This window comes from Leptosomus discolor, chromosome 14 (assembly GCF_034619465.1).
Source record: "Leptosomus discolor isolate bLepDis1 chromosome 14, bLepDis1.hap2, whole genome shotgun sequence".
NCBI classification, from domain to species: domain Eukaryota; kingdom Metazoa; phylum Chordata; class Aves; order Leptosomiformes; family Leptosomidae; genus Leptosomus; species Leptosomus discolor.
The window spans coordinates 6,973,197-6,994,121 of record NC_141404.1 but is presented as its reverse complement, the minus strand read 5'-3'; the positions used below and the strand labels follow the sequence as shown (position 1 = coordinate 6,994,121).

Below are 20,925 nucleotides of genomic sequence, written 5' to 3'. Positions count from 1 at the left end.
CATGAAGCAATGTATTTTGAATAAATGCAGTGAAAATAAAGACCTATTTGTTGGCACAGGAATTTTTTAGCAAACTGCAGTTCAACACCCTGTATTGCTTCAGTCTAGACAGTGAAGATTTGGGGGGAGGTAATTATTATTTTAAACATTATATTTCCAGATATTATTAAATGCGATTGAACTTGTTTTGGAGCCTTGAATACTTCAATCTGTCCATTCCATGTGTGAGGAATATTCTTGTCAGCAGAAAGGCCAGTGTTGTGTCTCCTTCTGGGGGGATTTTCTGAGTGACTGGAGTTGAATGGAATGTGCATCACAAGGATGCAAAGCTGAAGAAGTTCCTAGAGGAAAGTAATTTATTGCAAACATAGAGCAGAAAGAGCATTCTACAGCAAGAAGCTTGCAGAGTAAAGCATGAATATACTCTAGATGTATTCTTCCTCTTTAAAACCATGCACATGTTAATCATTATCAGGGAGGGAGGCACAAACTTCCTTCTGGTTTGGGAAAATAACTTCTTCAAATGTGGGGATAACAGCTTACGTTTTTTTTAGTTTGTTTATTGTTTAGTGATGAAAACAGAATTTGTCTTAGGATGTGAAGATGTTAACAAGCTAGAGAATGAATTTGGAAACTATTTTTATTTCAAATAGCTTCTAAAATTCATCATATTTGCATTCCTGTGTGACCTACTCTAGGTGGGCCTGCTCTGGCACGGGGGTTGGACTAGATGATCTTTCAAGGTCCCTTCCAACCCCTGGCATTCTGTGATTCTGTGACATTCTGTATTTTAGATTCTCTTGTAAAATGCAAATAAACATTATTTAAACATGGAGAAAGAATACTGCTGCAATAATTCTATTATCCGAGTTTCGAGGCTGACCCTTTCAAACATGGCCTTTTCTGTGTCTCTGGGGGTCATGAACATCTTTCCTTGAATGCTGCATGTGGAAGAACCTGAAAGAAAAAAAAAAAACATAGTTAATGCTGCTGTTTGGAGGGGTGTCATGGTCATACCAGATTCAGTGTAATTTTTCATTAAGTTCAATAAAACCAAACCTTTGTGCATTGCCTCAAGCTTTCAGAGCTACAGAGTGAACAGCGTAAATCCTCCTGCCAAATGCACTAGTCCACCCAAAATGTCATCTAGTACTGCTGGTCCCAGGAACTAGCAGATGTCATTGATGTGTCCACGCTACGTCACGCAATGTAGTACGGCAATACCAAGCTGGCTAAATGAGATGTGGGGTACACCAGTCTTCAGGGAGCTCCGGGCTGCCATGGCTAAGGCTGGGGGCACCTGAGCCCGTGGAGAGTTAGCTTGGGTATTTGTGCACTGCCTAATACGATGTAACACGGATACAGCAACAGCTGCCGTTCAAGGGTGGAAGGCTATAATACCAGGCATGTTACAAATTTGAATGCACTCAGATATTAAACATCTAAATAGAATTTACTTCAGAGTACTAATAAGCCTTACGTGTTTATTTTCTAGGTCCTGTCATAGGTGAAGCTCTAAATAACTTTATTCTCATTCTTAAGACGTGTCTTCAGCCAAACAAAGATCCCCAGATGCGGTTAAAACTTTTCACTGTTTTATCACAGTTGCTCCAGAAAGCAAGTGAAACTGTCAATTCTCAGGGGTAAGTAGAGTTCTAATTTCACACAGCTGTTTGGACACTACAGTGGCATTAAAAAGTAATGACCATGGAGGTTATTTAACCCCTATAATTGTGTCCATGTTAGCATGTCTGGAAGAAGAAAGACTTTCCCACCATATTCTACAGCATGTTTTTTCTTGCTGTATTTTTTAACGATGCTTAGAAGGGCGGAGTGCAATAATTTAGAAATATATATATAAATAAATTGAAGTCTGGACTTGCTGCACTGTAGTCCTTCTACCTCTGCCACTATGGAGAATTAAAATGGATGTCATGCAGATCTGGATAGTTTTCAAAAAATAAAGAGCTGTAGTTGAAAACAATACATCTTTGAAAGCTAAAATGGGGACTCTTAGGAAAGAAATGGGGGGGTTAGTTTTTTGGGTTTTAATTTTTCTCCCAGACAGCTCCTAAATCCTTAAACTTTGCCTGTATTCTTTGTAAGGAAACAATAAAACACCCTCCAAAATGGACGTTTTAAAGTGCCAATGATATAACATGGTATTTAAAAAGCATTGAACTAAATGTTTGATAAGGAATTATTATTACTCTCAGTGACTGAAGATGGAAGTCTCCTGTTGCTTGGCGCTATTTATGCATTGCAAGTACAATCTAACTATAATTTATGGTGCTTATAAAACCCCTCCATTTATAGCAGTGCCAACAGGGGGCTCTTTTGTCATTATTAATTTAGCCTTACTAGTAGTGCAAACACTTCTGCAAAGTTGTCCTGAATACACAAACCATACCTACTGCATTTAGTATGTAAATGTGTTCTGATGCACATTTTTTTCATTTCTAACGCTTTTTTTAAAAAAAAAAAAGCAAAAACCAAACAATCACAGGGAGCGTTCTTCCTGAAAGTACTTTGATAGCAATGGTCATTTATACTTAAAAGTTTTTTTCATGATTCTGATGAGCAAATTGGCACTCAGTGGGCATTCTGTAGTGCTGAACATTCATTTGGGTTCCACGAGGCCATGCTAGTATGAATGTAGATATATTTTTACCATTTTTAGATATATTTAGTATATTCATGGCCTGCATCCTATAATGGGGGGGAGGAGGAAGAGCCCTGGTGTTCCCATGCAGTGGAGGATTCCAGGTAAGCTGAAGAATCTCTGCTAATGCATCCCATAATAGGTTTTGAGCTAGTGTGCTTAAGGTGGAATATAATGAAGCTGTCCTTTTTTCACTGAAAGCTTTTGCACCAAGTGTCTTGTTATCCTTTTCCATATTTTCAGGATCCAATGTTAAAATCCCTATTCATATGAAAAAAAATCTCTTTGTAGTCAGTGGATTACTTGTTTAAATAATCATGTAACTGAGTGGTAGTTACAAGATCATCTAGATATGCAAGAATCTTCCTGAAAGAAAGAAAGAAAAGCACTTTGAAAACTATTTTAAGTGATCCAGGATCTGACTATTTGTTGTAAACTAATCTGCTACGTCTCAGATCTGTATCATCTAACTGGGAATGCAAAGCCTGTAGAGCCAAGAAATGTCATCTCATGTGTTCTGTGATGCCCTGAACACAACAATAATGCTTATGAAGTGTGTAATAACGTATTCCAATCTAAAAATGGGATAACGCGACTCTCCTCTATCTATATATTTGCTTTTATGGCCTAATTTTACTCTCCTTTATTTACTGCAGAATACATTATTAGCTCCTCTTCATCTACCATACAATCACATTTATTATTTTCTACAAAGTATTTCGTCAAATTCAGACCCAGTCAACAAGTTAGTCTCACTGGCATTTCTTCTCTATACTTTTTCAGTTAGCTGGTCTCCTGCTCTTCCTCCTCAGAAATAGCATTACAGATCACAACAGAATAGAATTGGAAGAACTGAGTTAAATTCTCTGTTCTGCTTCTTATTGTGACCTACAGAAAGTCATTTAGGCTGCACCTAAGCAGTATGACAGGTACATTACATGGCATGCTACAGGGTCCTGACCCACAATGTTCCTGAGTAGGGCAGCTAAGGAGGTAGGAAGGGCTTCTCCATTAACACATAGCCTTATTCATTCTTTATTTCTCACCTGTACAGTAGGATTGGTAGCACTTCTCTATCTGAAAGTCTCTGAAGTGCTCAGGTAAGTATATTGTTAGGTCATGTAGGTGCTGCTGGTAGAGAGAGATGATGAGTGCAGGACCATATGGAGAACATCATCAAAGAGTGAACTTTTGCTTTGGTAGTAGTCAAGTAAATAGGGTGAGTAACAAGATCCTTCATCTGCAGCCCAGTCATTTGTATAAACAATGGAACCAAAGAGAGGAAGAAGAAAACCAACCCCATGAGCTGCCAGCATCACTAGGATTCATAGGAAAGGGAAATTACCAGTGTGGAAACAATAGAAGACTATATTTCAAAGTAATACTGCCAGTGACTGTAGCCATGCATCACACCAGCTCTCCACAGATAGCAATGATGGAAGTTGTTTTGCTCGGGGCCATGTGAGGGAATGGCCTTTTGTCAAGATTGGGTACATCCAATGAGGTTAATAGACCTGTGAGTGTGGAGAACAACTCCTGGCTAAGTCTGACTCCCAATGAGGTGCTCTGTCGTCTGAGAACGGGAGCAATGCAATGAGTTTTACCGGTAGGTTCATCTTCAGGCACTAAAATGCAGTAGCAAGAGCTAAACGATTCTTTGAAGTCTTGATCCTGCTTAGCATTGTCACAGCAAGTGCTTTAATGTAGGAAGTAGCATGTAAAGTTCTTGTGTTTGAAGAGTTGTTTGCAAAACACTTTGGGAGGTTTTGATTTGTAAAAGCGAATCTAATTGTGTTTCCAATTACCTGGATTTAGGATATTAAGTTTGGGAAAAAAACAAAAACATACAAACAAAAAGCCCAAAACACAACAATTCACAAACTTATAAAGCCAAGCGCAGAAGTGCCTTAAAAGCAGAAGACCCAATCCAGAACAAAAATGTATAAAAAATAATTAACATGGAATGAAAGTTTACATATATGAGTCCATAAAATGGAGATAGCTATTTTAATGTAGACCCAAGCTCTGCTTTCTATATCTGCCTGAGAGCTAGGTATTATTGTACACACAGATCGCATTTTAGTTATTTCCTATCCAGTTGAGAATAAAGTCTCAGCTCTGTAAATACAAATAGCACAGACAGGGTATGTTCTTTCATGGAAATGACTTGCTTTTAGAATTAAGTTACATAGATTTACAACAGTAAGATCTGAAAATGGAAAGAGTGAGAATTTAATTGCATCAGCAACAGCAAAAGATATATCTTAATGGTAATGAGAGATAGTGTAGTGAAGTAGTAATAAGTTCTGGTTCCACAAGTTCTGGTTCACTGCTGGCAGTAATTTGTTTAGCTCCTTAAAAACATTCTAACAGTTTAGATAGGAAAGCTTTCAGTTATTGTGCTGAACACAGTTGTGTGGTTATCTAATTTTGTTTGAGTCTGAGATGATTGAGTCAGATAATTGCCAGATACTGCTTTACTGATCCTAATTCAAGGCACTAGAACAAATGTTCTCACAAATAGCACAGCATTATGGTTAACATAATGCCGATGGAATTTACCTTTATGTTTTGACATTTTGGTTTGACTCTGCAGTTTAACAGAAGGCTTTATTAAAACCAGAAGCAGCTACTGATCAGATAGCACAGTTGCACAGATAGCACAAAGCTTTTTTTTTTATAGCTTTGGAGCTAAAAGGAAATTTGAAATGATGCTGCTCATTAGTTGTATTTTTTCCCAGCAATTTTTTGAACACAAAATTATTAATTCTCAAAAATGTGTTTAAAATAATAAATCTAAAGGTTTTTTGCAAATTTAGATGTATCTAATGGGATGTCAGATTTCTTGTTATAACTGAACCTTAAGTGCCATCTGCTGGACAGGAGGCAAGAATGGATCTCTGCCTTTCTCAGACACAGAGCGCTCCCTTAGCAAAGGGGCTCAGCCGCAGCCAGGTGTATCTTTTTCATCGTGTTGAAGATAGAGATTTTCGATTTTGTGTGTGTGCAATAGATAATTAAGGCCTGGCAGGCTAGCTGGTCATACTTCGGTCAGATTACACCTGGATGACATGGTCTGACTGCAGTGGGTAAAGGGTAGTTACAGGAAAGTAGATACAATTACAGCTATTACATTCGTACAATATTATTATGGAATTTTTTATTGCTGGATGATTTTGTTTTGCTGTTGTGGGGATTTTTTTAAAAAATACTTAGTGATAATTGTTTGTTGTTAACATCTACCCATTATGTTCCTCCTATGGCTTGGCACATCTCTGTAGGAGCCACTTAATCATCCTGGAAATGTAGGACTCAGAAAAGTCAGCAACAGCTTCTCCCCTTTCTGCCAGGCACCAGGGTGGTGATGTGCTCTTTTGCACTCAGGTGCCCACAGTCGAGGTCTGGAGGAAGTTTGAAAGGAGTGGGACACAAATCAAGGTAGATTTAGCCTGTTCCTTGTCAATCTGTTCTGCGTGCTGCCAGCTGCTTTTTAAGGCAGAGAGGCACAGTGAATAATCTGAGCCTTGGTCAGCTAGTCACAGCCTGGCACACATGCCTCTTTGATGCAGCAAAGTCTTTTTGAACTTGTGTATAAGATCTGTATCTTTTTCCCTTAATTTAAAATTCTTTGAGCTGGAATTAAATGGGTGTCAGGGAATACTGCCCACTGCAATTGCTGACTCTCACAGCTTTTAGCATTATAATAGTCTATTCAATAGAGGAGGAGGAAGAAGCATCACCAAAACCATCATACATTTGTGAGTTTGTTATGAAAACAAACTAGTATTGGGACTTGCACCATCAGAAAATCTTACAGACTTCTCATCCTTGAAGGAGACGAGTTTCCAAGCCAAGGGAAAGCTGAGGTGTTCTGTGTAGACTCCCTGCAGTATCAGTAGTCCAGGTCTCATCAATAGCATTCATACTTTCCACATTATAAATACTTTTCACTGGACAGTCTCAAAGCCTTACAAATATTAATGAATCCTCTCAGCATTCATATGGGGTGTTAACTCCACAGATGGGAAAAATGAGACAGAGAGAACGTAAGTAGTTTATCAAGATAACACAGTGAGTCATGGGCATCGTCTGAAGTGGGAGAAAGTCTAGCCTCCCCTTTCCATGAATGTTAGGTATTTGTTTAAATATTATCTAAAAAAAAATTAAGCTATGAAAAGCTTGTCACATACATTATAATCACATTGTCTTACAAGATTTTATTTATTTTTTACAGGGTCTGTTATTTTTGTTTTCGTTTTCTGCCTATGTTTCTATGACAGAAAATTCTCTTTTACATCCTGTCAGTCTCTTTATCACTTTCTCTTGAACCTTTATTTTGCTTCCTTATTTTTGGCTTCAGGCTGTTCCCTAGTTACCTTGAGACTGTGATAAAAGACATACTGGCTCCTAATCTGCAGTGGCATGCTGGAAGAACAGCAGCTGCCATCCGCACTACAGCTGTATCGTGCCTTTGGGCTCTTATTCACTGTGAAATGCTTTCACCGAAAGAGGTAAATTCTCTCTTTCTCATCAAATGCACTTTGAAATCTTAGGCAGGAAGACAGAATAAATGCAAGGGGGGAAAGAAGAATAAATACTTATTGTAAATAATATTTTCAGATGGATGGATAGTTTTCATAACAAAATTCATTAATTGTAATTAAGTATTAATAACTGAAACGATCAGTAGTGGAGGGACAGTGATATCCTGGTAAGAGGCCCGAGGCCAGCAATACGGTGAGCTGTAGATCTCACCATTGTCAAATTTTGTCGCTCTTTGTTTTAGCATATCATCACGTCCGTAGCCCAAAACACTGGCCACTATTAGAACAACTTGGGCACTTGATGTTATTGGACCCTGAGCCAGCGCCTGTGCAGCAGCACTGGAGCCAGCCAGGACATGCTTTTGTGTGATGTGGCAAAAACAAGTCGTCTGGTTGCCTTGGAGCCCACAGGTCCATTTAGGAAAAAAAATAAATCTAAAAGATTCCTGGAAAGGGCAGGAGGACTTGAGGTGGAACTTGAAGGGTATCTGTAGAAACTGAAGTAGAGAGCTAACTAGGAGTACACTTAAAGAAATGTTACCCAGCATAGTGATTAAGGATTAATTTAATATAGTGATTAAGGATTAATTGAATCTGAGGGGTTTTTTGAAGCTTCTTTGCTAACAAAAATAGCATTTGGATATGAAGCACTGAAGATATGTTAAATATAAGGGGTTGCTTTTTGGAATAATGGAATTAAAATGTTATTAAATGTTCATAGTCTTTATTGTCTTTATAACAGACCTTAATTGAACAAAGCACTTAAACGCATGTAACTGGTCGAGTTCACATATACAAAAACATTTATATGAGAGACTGCTGTTCTAGTTCAACGTTTTGTCTGAATCAGTGCCTTAATGCCTTTTTTTGCAATCAGGTATACGAAATGTAGGTATTATCATCATGAAACTCACCAAAACATTGTGTTACAGTCTTTACTTAAAAGCTTCCTTTCAGAATAAGAGCACCATCTACTGGTACCTACACATAATCCTCATCTCCAAATTATTTAAAATCTTGCCAACATTTTTTTAAAAATAAAAAAGCAAGTAAGTTTAAAGCTTTTAGAAGTTACATAAAACTCATCTGCATATATATTAAGCATTCATGAACTGGATGATCGACTGGTGGATTTTCATTTCCCAGGCTTTCTGAGACGCAAAAATAGAGCTGTGGAACTTCAAAGATTTTCAGGTTAACTTTTATAGTTAACTTTTTCTTTTTAAATTAAGCAAGATGGTATCTGTCAAACCTAATGATAACTAATATAACCAATAAACTTACTGTTTTAGAGTGACTGAAAAGCTGTTGTTCTTCTGTGTTAATTACAGATCTTAAAAGTCAAAGAGGAGCTAATGCCCCAAATTATTGCCACCATGGATGAAGACTCTAAAATTACTCGACTGATGGCTTGTCGTATTGTTGGTGTTTTTTTAAAAGTCTGTGGGAGGCAGTTTGATGAAGGTAAATTTATCAACACTTACACAGGTAAGTGTAAAAGTTTTTAATTTTTTTTTAATCAAGATCTCCGTGTTGAAGAGTTACAGTTGCTTTTTTACCTGAAGTATTGTAGCTTAGCTTTTAAGGATGAAAAGCAGCATGCTGGAGCAGTAGGCAGATTCACTGTATAGCTTTAGGATCCACTGTGCGGGTTGTTCACCTCACCTGCGAATTCACTGCAGCCGGTAGCAGTGATAGCACTAACACAGACTAAGGAATGACAAAAACTGCCGTGCATCACTGGCATCTAGCTTTAATCCCATGTAAACAGCAAAAAGCCTTTGAACAGTTTGAGGGCAGATCTGCAAATAGGGGCAGATTTTACGTAGGCTCTGTTTCTCAGCCATTCTTATTTCACTCCCATACATATATTCTAATGCTATTTCTGTGTTCTCTTATCTGGTATTTTAACTATTTGGGTAGCTCTTCCCCAGAGTCATTTTGTAGATATTAAGGAAATGGAAAAAGTAAAGTGCTGCACAAAATCATACCATTAGCAGCATTTTCATGTATGAGAGGCAATTTAATGTCTTGATCCTGCAGAGACTAAGAGATAGTCTTAAACCAATAAGTAAGACTGATTAAAGTGTACCAAGTACACATACACATTTTAGGAAACACTTGAGTAGGTGTAGAGTGTGACTCCAACAGCCCTTGCTTCTTGCAAGGCCTTTCTGTAGTAGCTTTTTAACTGCAGTATTTCATTTTGCTGAGGTGTATTGCAGGCAAGTTAATGTCCTTTGGAAATGCCCCCGCTCCCAGCTGAGCAGAACTGAGCAGTATTCCCAACGGTATTATGCATTAGACCACTAGATGGAACTTCACTCAATATTACGGTCTTTGCAAGGCTTGCCAGTATTTCATCTGCATTGCTTCCTAGTTTAGACTACATGAAATAATGTTCTAACTATAGTGAAAGCAGAACAGTAATGCATTATATAAATGGTAGTCACATTGTTCTCCTTGCTGCGTTTCAGAGTGCCAAGAGCAAACCATTTCATGGTACCATAAATAGACCTGAATAGTTAGTGGGTTGGGTTTTTATTTAAAAAAAAAAAAAAAAGAAGGAAGAAGAAAACCGTAATTTATGGTCCTGTAATGTCAAATAGAGCTATTATCTGTAATGCCTCTTAGGATGATGTTTAAATGCTAAACAATGAATTGGGAGAAGTACAGTCTGTGCTATGTAACAGGATTTACCTTCTCAGAGATATATACAAATCAATCAGACTTTCCCAAACTCAGCATCTTAATGTCTGATACTTTTTCTTACATGGCACAGTAGAAATCTAACAAACATTTTTATTTTGAAGAAACACGTGATCAGACAATTGTCAAAGTATGTCTTTGCATCTTGCATATTCAAACAGTCTGCAATGCAGTCATTCACTGAAACAGTAGTGTTTGGTAGAATACTGTGCTTTATAGAACATAGAAATACTTAAACTCTGTAGTTCTGTAATGCATTAATAGACATCCGTAGTACCTTGTTAGAAAGAGTGCTAGAGAATGTGCAATTAATCTAAATAATGTTGTACCCTTCTTTTAATGTTTTTGATAACATAACAATCCAATAGCAATGCACTGCGTACTTTTGGGAACAATGGATTTCGAGTATTCACAGTGTTAAAAGGACAAATACATCATAAACACAACAATAGTTTCAGTGATGACAAAATACGTTTATTTTTTCAAATGCAAAAGATCACTTTGCTGTTACAGTGCTGTTTGGTTATGTATATGCTCCTTTTCAGAAGTTTTAAAGCGTCTGGATGATGCTTCATGTGATGTACGACTGGCAGCTGCTCACACCTTAACTAACTGGTTTCAATGCTTAAAGGACAGCGATGTGAAATCTGCCATGGAAAGTCATATTGAGTTTCTGTACCAAGAACTGTTGATACATCTCGATGACCCAGATCAAAATATCCAAAATGCAGTCCTAGGTAAGACTTCAGTCATGCATATTTTTAACAATGCTTTTAAAATCGGGATTTCAAGTGTTATATGAAAGTAGCACCTACAGCTGGGGGCTAATCCTAACCGGCTGGAAGCTTGCCTTTGGGATTCAGCATGAGCTCAGACCTTCTACCTGCATGCAGAATGTCATGTTTTGTCTAACACTCACCAGAGGGAGAGTATCAGTGCATCTGATGTACCAGAAGACTTTAGAGGTGGTAAACAGGATGTGGAGCACAGGCAGTAACTGCTGCAGGATGTGACCATATCCTAGCTGGCTTGATGGCTTCTTTGGGATCTATTAGCGGGTCAGTCTGTGTTCAAGCACGTAAATGTCAGCATACAGACCTCAGCAGATGAGGGAGCAATCAGGTGGTTGGAACTGCGCAACTTGGAGAACAACAACTTCCAGGTTACGTTTCGGCTACTTTGAGGGAACTTGGATAGGGAAACGCAGAGCATCAAATGATGTATAAAACATACTTTTGTTTTACAGAAGTTTTAAAAGAAGGAAGCGTTTTATATCCAGAACTGCTCGTGAGAGAAGTTGAAGGGGTTCTACATAAGCATCAAACGCCAGTCTATTGTAATCAACTGCTACACCACATTCAGTCAGCCAAAGAATCAGCTTTATGAATCAAGACTGAAATTCTTTTCAGTGAACTGTGTGTGAAATCTGTATGATCTGGATTACTTTGGTATTTTAATTTGCTTAAGAAAGGCTGAGCAATAAATAGATTGTTTTTTCTTTGTAAGTTCGCTATTAGCTCATTTAAAAGTCAAATTGGTACAATTCTATGTTGTTTGCTGTTTGAACCGTTCTTTGTGTTTGCTAGCAATAAAACAATGTTTTAATTCACTTTGCATTGGAAGTTTTTCAGAGACAAGGTTTAAAGGAAGAATGTTTTTCGGGAATTTGACACTGTTTATAAATGAGAAAGATAATTTATTTAACAAAGTAATAGTCTAATGTCAAAGTTATTAATGTAATTCAGCAAGGACTCGGTCTTTCAAGGAGCATTTCAAACTCTGGATAATATTCAGACTTTGCAGAGTCAGGTCTGTGAGGATCAGTTTTATGAGGAAAAGGAAAACCAGCTAAACTTCCCTTGCATAATGCAGCAAAATTTTTATAAAGTTTTGAGTACTTATACTTATTATGCTGGTATAATAGGGACATATTCTGAGTAGGTGTCACTGAAGAAATAGGGTTTTTTGTCATTGCGTTACATTTCATGGCTGAGAATAAAGCTAACCTTTTTTAAATTAGGGTTTATACATGGGAGGAGATGTGCTGGTTTGTCATTTAGATTAACAGTATTTATATTTTTGTATTAAATATGTCGTATCTGCAGGTTTTATGTCTATACCATTGTGCCTTGGAAAGCAAGCAACATTTGTTTGTGTATTACTTTGAAATGAAATTCTGCAACATTAGGTTAAAGCTTAATTTATTTTTGTAAAAGACCTTTGTAGTGTACGAGTTTTAGTGTTGTCTTGTATTCTCAGCTATGTAATAAAGTACATGAGTTTCTAGATTCTTGTCTATGTCGTTGTGGGGTAGCGTGCTATTTATTGCACAAACAAAGCGTGGAAAATCAGGATCCTGATTTTTTTATTATTATTATTATTATCTGTGTTACAGACAAAAAGTGCTCTTTGGCTTCTAACTCTCACGTGCCTTGGCTTTGTATCAAGTCTAAAAATAGGTTTGGTGGGGTTTGGTAATACTCCTATGCTGTACGAAGTCCTCATGCTTGTTTATCCTTCTGAGCTAACTTTACCTTTTCAGAATTGTGATGTAATTGTTCAGCAAACCGTGATCTGTTTACAGCAATATCTACTTCCATTCTCAAAGAAACATTTGAGAGAGAGATTAGATACACAAGACAAGTCATATTCCTAGCTTAAAAGCAGCATCATGCAAACTCATGGCCACTTTTCCACGAAACACTAGGATTGAAAATTCTACCGAAAAGGGGTAATAATACTAACAATACAGGATCTTGAGTAGTTTCTTATGGATTGAAAAGCTATTTTGCATTGCTGTAGAACAGGATGCTCATTTTAGATCCACAAAGTCCACTTCGAAGTGAAGTTTTCTTTTCATGAAAAACCAAAATATAACCATTGCTGTATTGAGCAGCATTTTAGTTGACAAAAAGCTATTAACTATTTAACTCACTATAACTGGAGGGTCTGCTGAAGTTCTTAGAAGGTGTAATGTGAGTGAAATAAAAACCCCTAGAAGACATAAATGGAGTGAAGAGGTTGTGGAGTCTCCAGCCCTGGAGAATACTGACAACCCGACTTGGTCCTTGGAAACCTGTTCTACCTGACTATGCTTGGTCAGGGATTTGGACGACATGATCTCTAGAGGCCTCTTCCCAGCCTCAGTGATTCTGTGATTCCATGAAATTGTTTCATTAGTCTAAGCAATGGTTAAAAAGCCAATTTAATTAGACGGGAAATAGATTACATAACTATGCTAGCAGAGTCCTTGGAGTTTGCATTCAACGCCCCCTTCTCAAAAAACACCCCGTGTTTCAAAGTGCTGCAAAGCAGCAGGTTCTTCCAATGCAACCTAGAGTTTCAGTTCAGCAACAAGAACCCAGTTCTTTTTATAAAGTTCCCTTGAAAGTCCGCCCAATAAGTTCTACTTAATGACATTACTACAAGCGCAATTTTTTTAGCTTCCTATGTTGGCAAAATTCAGATTCTTTTACTTTACCACCGACTGCAGCCTCATGATAGCTGCAGTACAAATGTTGTGCAGGTGCTTTTAATTGCTTTTGTGATCTAAATAAGAGATATTTGAAAACCCAACTTCAAATGTGGGATTAGAGAAGAGAACCTTCTTCGGTGAAGTGAAATCTAGTCAAAGTATTTAGAGATGTTCTACAGCTGGTACACAAATACTAAGAGCTGAAGTATTCATCAAGCTTGATATCTTCAGCAGGCTGGGAAATTTTTCTTCTGCCTCTGTTGAGCACCTTGTTATCTTTCAGAACAGTGCGTGGTGGCATGCCTCCCAAAGAAAAATCTCCGCATCGTCCAACAAACCAGCTTTTTTCTTCAGAGCCAGGAAAGCTTTTTTGAATATTCTAGTAGTCCTTCTGGAGGCATGTTAAGCAGCAACCTGATCTTGCTTATGCATGTGTGACAACCTAGGTATCTGCCACGACATCCTGTTATTACCAAGCGTTGTGGACATAGGTTTTCAACAATATGCTGACCCTGCTTATAGTTTACCATAATTCAACTTACATAACCCAAATTTTTCATATCCCTTTATGAAGAAGTACTGTTAATCAAGTCTCCTGTGGATGATATATGAGCCTGGGTTTTAAAGCTATTTTCTTTGAGACTCAGCTTGCTCAGCTTCAACCTTTTACTGCGTCTGTAGGAACACAATTGAAATGTCTGAGATTTTTTTTATTTATTTGCTAGATCAGCTATTATATGTACTAGATTTTATTTGTGTTCATTGCATAATGTTACTAGGATCATATTTATTACGTAACTTTTAAGCAAGGACAATTTTTTGGGGCAAAGCAGTTATCTCGAACGTTCAGACTCTTTAGATAAGCAGGCTTTAGCCCTGCCCCTCCTGTGACGAACAGATGTGCTTCTGTCTTCGTCCTTGTAAGCTAGAAGACCTGTTGTGGAGGATCCTGGGACTTGGATTCTCAGCAAAAAGAAGTTTTGGGTAAGTGCATGCATTTGTCTAACTGAATATAGAATCTTCTAAATACTTGTTGACTACCTTAAATAGAATTAATTAATTAGACATTGAGAGGGCACTGTCAAATGAGGCACCTAGCTGAGAGAAACTCTACCTCAGAGAGCATTTTTAGGAGAGCCTGGAGGTTAAGTATGTGCCCAGATCCATCCACTCCTCATCCATGCGAGTCCTTATAGGCAATCTGCAGGTTTCCTCAGAAATGCTTTACGCACAGTGCAGACAGCAGCAGATTGTCCAGCAGCGCCCTGGGTCAGCTGAGCCCACGGGAGAGCTGCAGTAATGCACCTCGTCTGCTCGCGTACGTGGTGTGCTCCCCGGAGACTAACCTCCAGCTGTAACCGGAAAGTTATTGTGAACTGTAATGAACATCAGAACTTGAATCTAATCTAATCTCTACATACAGAACTTTAGCAATTGTAGTCTAATAACTTTCCAGTTATAACTGGAAATAACCAGAAATTACTAGTATAGTATAGTATATGGTATAGTAAAACTATAATAGTATGGTTTTGTATTATAGTAAATAATAGTATATAGTACAGTAAAACTATAATAGTGTAGTTTTATATTATAGTAAATAATAGTATATAGTATAGTAAAACCATACTATATACTATAGTAAAATTATACTGTTATAGTATAACCATAATATTTATAGTAAAATAACATAAGTTATTTATCATTTTATTTACTATATTTAAGTTATTATACTATAATAGCTGTAGTTCTATATATAGAGATTAGATTAGAGTTCTGACAGGTTATTGCATAGGCTTTATGTCACTTCAGGGAAGTCCCTTGCCTGCAAAACAGAAACGTACTAGAGCATTGTCCCAGATATAAAGTAACATCTTGGCCTGTGGAAGTCAACCGCTGATTTGAGAGGAGCCAAGTTTCTGTTTCATCTGCAGAACCAGCGTTAGGATCACTGCACGGGAAGGTGGGCCACTGTTGGCTAGAAGAGTGGATCAGAGCTGGTCCTGGTGGGTACATAATGGACTGCTTTGTGCCCCTGCCCTTCACGTGAAGCTCTAACCGTGTTTTAAAAAGAGGGACAGAAAAATAAAGCAAAAAAAAATCTTCATTATTAGGCAGCTGAAGGATCAACAAAAATTACAGTTAACCAGCTTGTGTCCATTTACTGAGCTCAATCCCCCAGGAAAGCTCATGAACAGCAGTAACTGAGAGGAAGCAGCAGATGAGAGCTGTGAGGAGAACGGCTGCTCTGTCGGCCTGCCTTGTGTGTAATCGGCTTTTCTTGTTAATATCTGAAATCCTCTATAAGTCAGGACGATGGCAGAATCTAGTGGCAAAATTGAATTGAAGTGCTTTGCAGCCCCCTTTTAACTGATAACCTAATTACTCTGTATGAAGCGCCCATTGCCTTTGGCTGACAGCAATGATGAGTCTAACTACAAAGTGTGATGGAGATGGCTAGAAACTTTGTAATGAACAAGAAATCAGATTTCCAGATATTTTAGGCAATTTTCATACTAACGCATATCCATGATCATCTCCCCATCCTTGGACATAAAGGTCACCACACTTCCTCACACTAAGGAACAAAACCATAGCATGCCCCTTGCCCAGCACATCCCTGCCACACGTCACCCCTGCATCCCAAACCCAGCATCCCTCCCCGGGCTGCTGCTGAGCTCCCCGTGACCCGCTGCTGTGCTTCCCCAACCCCACCACCCTCAGACTTTGAAGCGGTGATGTGGTCCCCTCACTGCCCCGTCGCACAGCACTGCCCTGCGCTCAGCAATCCCCCAGCCAGCCCAGGGCTTCCAGGCACCCCTGCACTGGTGATGCACATATCCACAGAGTGGTGGCCCTCCAGAACCCTGCAAAGTACCTGCACAGCACCATGCCATGCCCAGTACCCAGTATTACCAGTCAGAAACACCTTGCCACACCGGTTTCTGTCACATTCAGTCCGTACCTTCAGCCGCTGTGCAGACCTGTACCTTTTGATAACAAGGCCTGGAGCATGGAGCAGAACAGGTTTGCTAGATGTGAGTGCAGGACCGCACTGGGAATGGGAGTAGGAATCACGGTGGATAGGGAAGGGACTAATAGTGTGGGAATGACAGTGGGAAGGGAAGGGAAAGGAAGGAAAGAAGAGCCAGGACTGGAGAAACATGGACCTTGGATTGGTTTGGCCTTGAATTGCAGTTTCCCTATACCTGGTGTCAGTTAAGATAGGTATTTTTTCCTAAATTCCTAACTGCCCTCTACAGTGTTAAAACTGAAACATTTTTTATTATGCACATTTTTTCTACAGACTTCAGCTTAGCCAATAAAATTAAGTGAGCCCCCTTTACGTTCAGAGCTCATTGTTGGATGCTGAAAAACTTTGAAAGAATTTTTGTTTGCCTCAGAGCAAACATGGAAAAAATTAACTCCCTATAGGTACCAGCTTCTTTTAACAAAACTAGGACATCCGACCAAGTTTCACTTAAATCCTAGAAGCCAAAGGCTCTATTGCTCCTCATCGCTGAGGAGCGGAGGGAAAGCTGAGTCTAAGCCATCCTCCTCCAGCCCCTGGCCTGGTCCTGATGGAGAAACAACTGCTCAGGACAAGTCAGAGCAGCCCGGGGAGCTGGAGCAACGCCCAGGGAGCACGACATGCCTCGTCCTGCCAGCGCAGAGAGCAGTCTGCCCTGGCCAGGCTCCAGGGGAACCGTGGGAGAAATATCCCAGAGAGGGCCTGGCCTTATACCACCAAAGAATTTCAGGGAGGTTTAAACTAGGAAGTGATTTTGCCCTGACTGTATTAAGCCCTTAAACATTATCTACTCTAAAGACAAGAAAACGGGTGTGGAATAAGTACAGAAAGAGAGGGGGTGGTCAGAAAAGTGAGGTGATTTACCCTTTGGCAAAGTATTCAGCCATGTGCCGGGAGGAGGCGACTGGCGAGGGGCTGCACGTCTTAGCAAATTATGCGCTGGCTTCCATGTGTTGCTGGGATCAGCTCAGCTTCGGCTGCAGCATCTTAAAACTTTGAGATAGCTGGAGCAAATTTCTTCTGAAATAAACAGTAACTGCCTAAAATCAGTGCTACATTGACACCAGCTAATGTCTTAAGTGAATGTCTTTATTTTGCAGCTTTTTCTGTTTCTCAGGGATGAGCTGCTTTTACCCATTTTTGTATCCAAACAAGTACACAGAGTCTATTTGTTTATTTGATAATTACATATTTATTACCCAGTCTTTCCCAGCAAGCTGAGTCATTCCTCTTGCACGCAGAAGTAAATAACAATTTTTGGCCTGATTACCCTTTCTCAAGTGACACATTTTTACTGCCATTTGAACCGTCCTTGCCCGCAGTGCACGCCGTTGCGAAGCCCGCAAGAAAACTGCAGGCTCGGGAAGACTAAAGGTTTAACCGAACGTGACTCAGATTTCAAATTGAATCTATTTGCACACGTTCCCCAAATATTTAAGCAATGGGGCTTGTTTCATGCCCCGACTCCTCTGCAGAAAGCAGGCCTGTGACGTTCCTTTCTCGTGCGGCTGTCCAGCGGTTACCGCAGCCTGGTGTTGGTGGTGGCATTGGCGAAGCTTGCTTGAGCATGGCGCGGGATCCGAAACGCTTAAACCCCGCCGAGCAGCTGGGTGTGCTGTGCAAGCGCCATCAGTCTTAGAGAGAACGGCCAGAGAAAGGGAAAGAAGATCCAAACAAGGCTGAGCGGGAAGGAGACAGCGAGGGGAGACGCACCAGCACTGGGAAAGAAAGTCAAGGAGGATCCAAGCGACAGAGGCCGAAGTGCGAACTAGAGGTAACGATCCTTGCGTTTCCTCACTCGAGGCATCCCCGGCTCTTGCGGAGGGGGAAGCCGAGGCAGGGGGCAGTTCGGCTGCGGCCGCCAGCACCCCGCTGCTGCCGGAGGGGAGAGCTCACGGCAGGCAAGGGCAGCCCGGGGGGGAAGCCGGGGCGGTGCCGCCATGGCGGGGCGCATCCCGAGGGGGAGGAAAGTCGCGCCGCCCGCCCGGCTCTGGGGGCGGCCGGTGAGGGGCGCGGTGAGGGGCGGCCGGTGAGGGGCGGTGTGAGGGGCGGTGGGCGGGGCGATGGGCGGGGCGGTCACGGTCGGCGGGACGGGCCGCTGTTGGGGGTGGCGCTGGCGGCACGCGCCGCGCGGGCGGGGCGGGTCTCCCGGCGGCCTCGGCAAAGCGGGCGGGGCGAGTCCAATCTCAGCCACCGCCGCCGTTGCTGCTGGTGCTGCGGCCGCGGGCTCTGCCTTTCCCTCGCTCTACCGCCAGGTAACCACCACCCCGGGCACCGGCAGCCGCGGCCTCGCGTGCATGTGGGTCCTTCTGCCCCCTCGCCGTCTCCCGTAGGGGGGAGCCTCTCCCTCGGGGCGGGTGGGGGGGTCTCCCCTTTCCCTCAGCGGTCAGGCCGCGTTTTCCCCCGCCCTTCCTCAGGGCGGCGGGGGCGGGGGGCTGGCAAACAGCTCGGCGCCAGCCCGTTCCGGCCGTTGCAGCGCTGCCAGCCGCCCCCCCCCCCCCCCCCCCCCCGCCCCCGTTTACCCGCCACCCCCTGACTGGCGGCAGCTGCCGCCCGCTCCTGCCTCGGCCCGCCCGCCGCCGCTGCTTCCCGCCGTGAGGGCCGGTCCCGGGCAAGGCGGGCTCCGGCGGCCCGGGCCGCGTCAGGCAGCTGCCCGCGTTGGGAGCCCTTGGGGCGCTGTGTCTGGGTCTGCACCGTCCCGCCGGGCGGGGGGGGGATCGTCTCCTCGCTCAGCTCGGGCGGTAGTGCAAGGAAGGCACCAGGGCGTGAGGAGGTCGCGCTGGAGAGCGGGCTGGAGTTGTGGGGTCGCAGGCTGAGCTCTCCGTAGGGCCCGGAGTTATCTGGATCGGCGCCGTTAGGCTGGAAGGAGAGAGGCAAATCTCTGCCTGCTTGGGCGCCTCTTGGCCTGGCACTTGGAGCTTTTTCTTGTCAGAAGTAACTACAACCTGCAGCTTTCCTCTCCGATTTAGGAAGAACTGATAAGGGCGCTGTAGTGCCAGCGCTCGCTGCAGTTGCTGACCTTTAGTGCAAAGGTAACGCCCTGTAATCGATGTTGTGATCCTGTGCCGGGCAGTGCCAAACCTGGCTTCACTGACCCACTGGTTGTCACCTCAGGGCAGCTGGTACCAGTGAACTGCTTCTGTGGGGAAAGTGGTGTTAAACAGGCAGGGGTTTACTGTGAGAGAGTGTGGCATCGCTCGTTGCTCGTGGTTTTACTGCAAATTAGTGATATTGCTCGTTGCTCGTGGTTTTACTGCAAATTAGTGATATTGCTCGTTACTCGTGGTTTTACTGCAAATTAGTGATATTCCAGTATTGTGCTCGTTTCGGTGTGCTGGAGCTGTGTTCCTGGTCTGGTGATGATGTTTGTTTCTCTTTAGTAACCTCAAGGGCAGAATCGTCTGAAACACGAAACTGTTGAGAGGCAGCGCCCGTTTTCTGACAGTCTCGAGAAGTTTTATCTCTGCTGGAAAGTATTTTGTTTGCCTTATTTTGTTTCTTTATTAAAAAAGGATACTGTTTATAATCTGTTATAGCAAAGGAGAATCTTAGCTAGCAAATTCCAGGTTCTGTATTTCTGCAGTACTTGAAATCCCAATATCCCACCGCCTGGTTTTCAGTTTAACATTACACAAAAAGGAAGTGAAATCTTCTCTCATTTTTTAAAAAATTTTCTATCTTGGTGCTTTGCATCTGACTGTTACAGGCTAATGCCCCTGTTGGATTTCCAAGCTAGTGTCCAATTCCCCCTCTCACCTATGGGGCTGTGTTACTCTGCTGATTCTCATAACGATATGGTAATAACGGCAGTGAGTTGCAGGCTTTTTCATTTCAGGTGGTCTGTATGGAGGGCTTTACTGACGAGCTTAGTAGGCTCTTTACATTGATATATAGGTGAATGTGGCATATACGCATCTCCTTAAATCGATGCTACCTGGCTGAGTTGGTGATAGAAGGGTTGTGGACCTTTTAGGCGTTCAGGTACAGCAGTTAGTTGTGGAGAGGAAGACGTTGGCTTGGATTCTGTCTCGTTAGACAACTGGGGTTGTTTCACTGGGCAAGCGAAGCGCGTTAGGAACGAGAGGCATTGAGTAAAATACGCCTTTTGTTATGTGCCAGTGAGCTTACAGTTAAAATCAACGGGAATGGCGCGTACCGGCGCGTTTCGGAGAAAGCTCCGCGGACGCGGGACCCTCTCGCACGGCCACCAGCGGGTTAAAGGCCGGGGGCCGGCCGAGGCGGCCGCGTCCAGTGGATTCAAACTCTGCCCTGAGTGACAGGGGACGCTCCGGGAGGCCGGGTCGGATCCGCCGGCTCCTGCGGGCTTTGTTGGAGCCGGGAAGCCATTTTGGGATCCCGCGGTGTGGCATGGAACAGCATGTCCCGTCCGCCGGGGAGCGCGCCCTGAGCCCGGCCGCCATCGCGGGCGCGGCCCCCTCCGGCCGGCCCAGCCCGCGGCGCCGGGCACCGGCCGCACCCGCCGCCCCTCCCGTGCGGCCCCGCCGGG

General features: G+C 42.3%; 2 protein-coding genes across 4 annotated transcripts in view; both read left to right on the top strand.

The window, feature by feature from the left end:
• DNAAF5 (dynein axonemal assembly factor 5) overlaps positions 1–11,407 on the top strand; it is a 29,115-nt gene extending 17,708 nt beyond the window's left edge. Inside the window, exons 9-13 of the mRNA XM_009946062.2 lie at positions 1,496–1,643; positions 7,023–7,173; positions 8,538–8,694; positions 10,461–10,652; positions 11,162–11,407. Of these exons, the coding sequence (XP_009944364.2) occupies positions 1,496–1,643; positions 7,023–7,173; positions 8,538–8,694; positions 10,461–10,652; positions 11,162–11,301 (788 nt within the window). The 3' untranslated portion in view covers positions 11,302–11,407. The remainder of the gene's footprint in view (positions 1–1,495; positions 1,644–7,022; positions 7,174–8,537; positions 8,695–10,460; positions 10,653–11,161) is intronic.
• Positions 11,408–17,902: 6,495 nt separating this feature from the next.
• Positions 17,903–20,925, top strand: part of SUN1 (Sad1 and UNC84 domain containing 1) — a 31,859-nt gene continuing 28,836 nt past the window's right edge. For all 3 annotated transcript variants that reach the window (XM_086473359.1, XM_086473358.1, XM_086473360.1), the window contains exon 1: positions 17,903–18,192. The gene's annotated coding sequence lies outside the window, so the exon portion shown is untranslated. The remainder of the gene's footprint in view (positions 18,193–20,925) is intronic.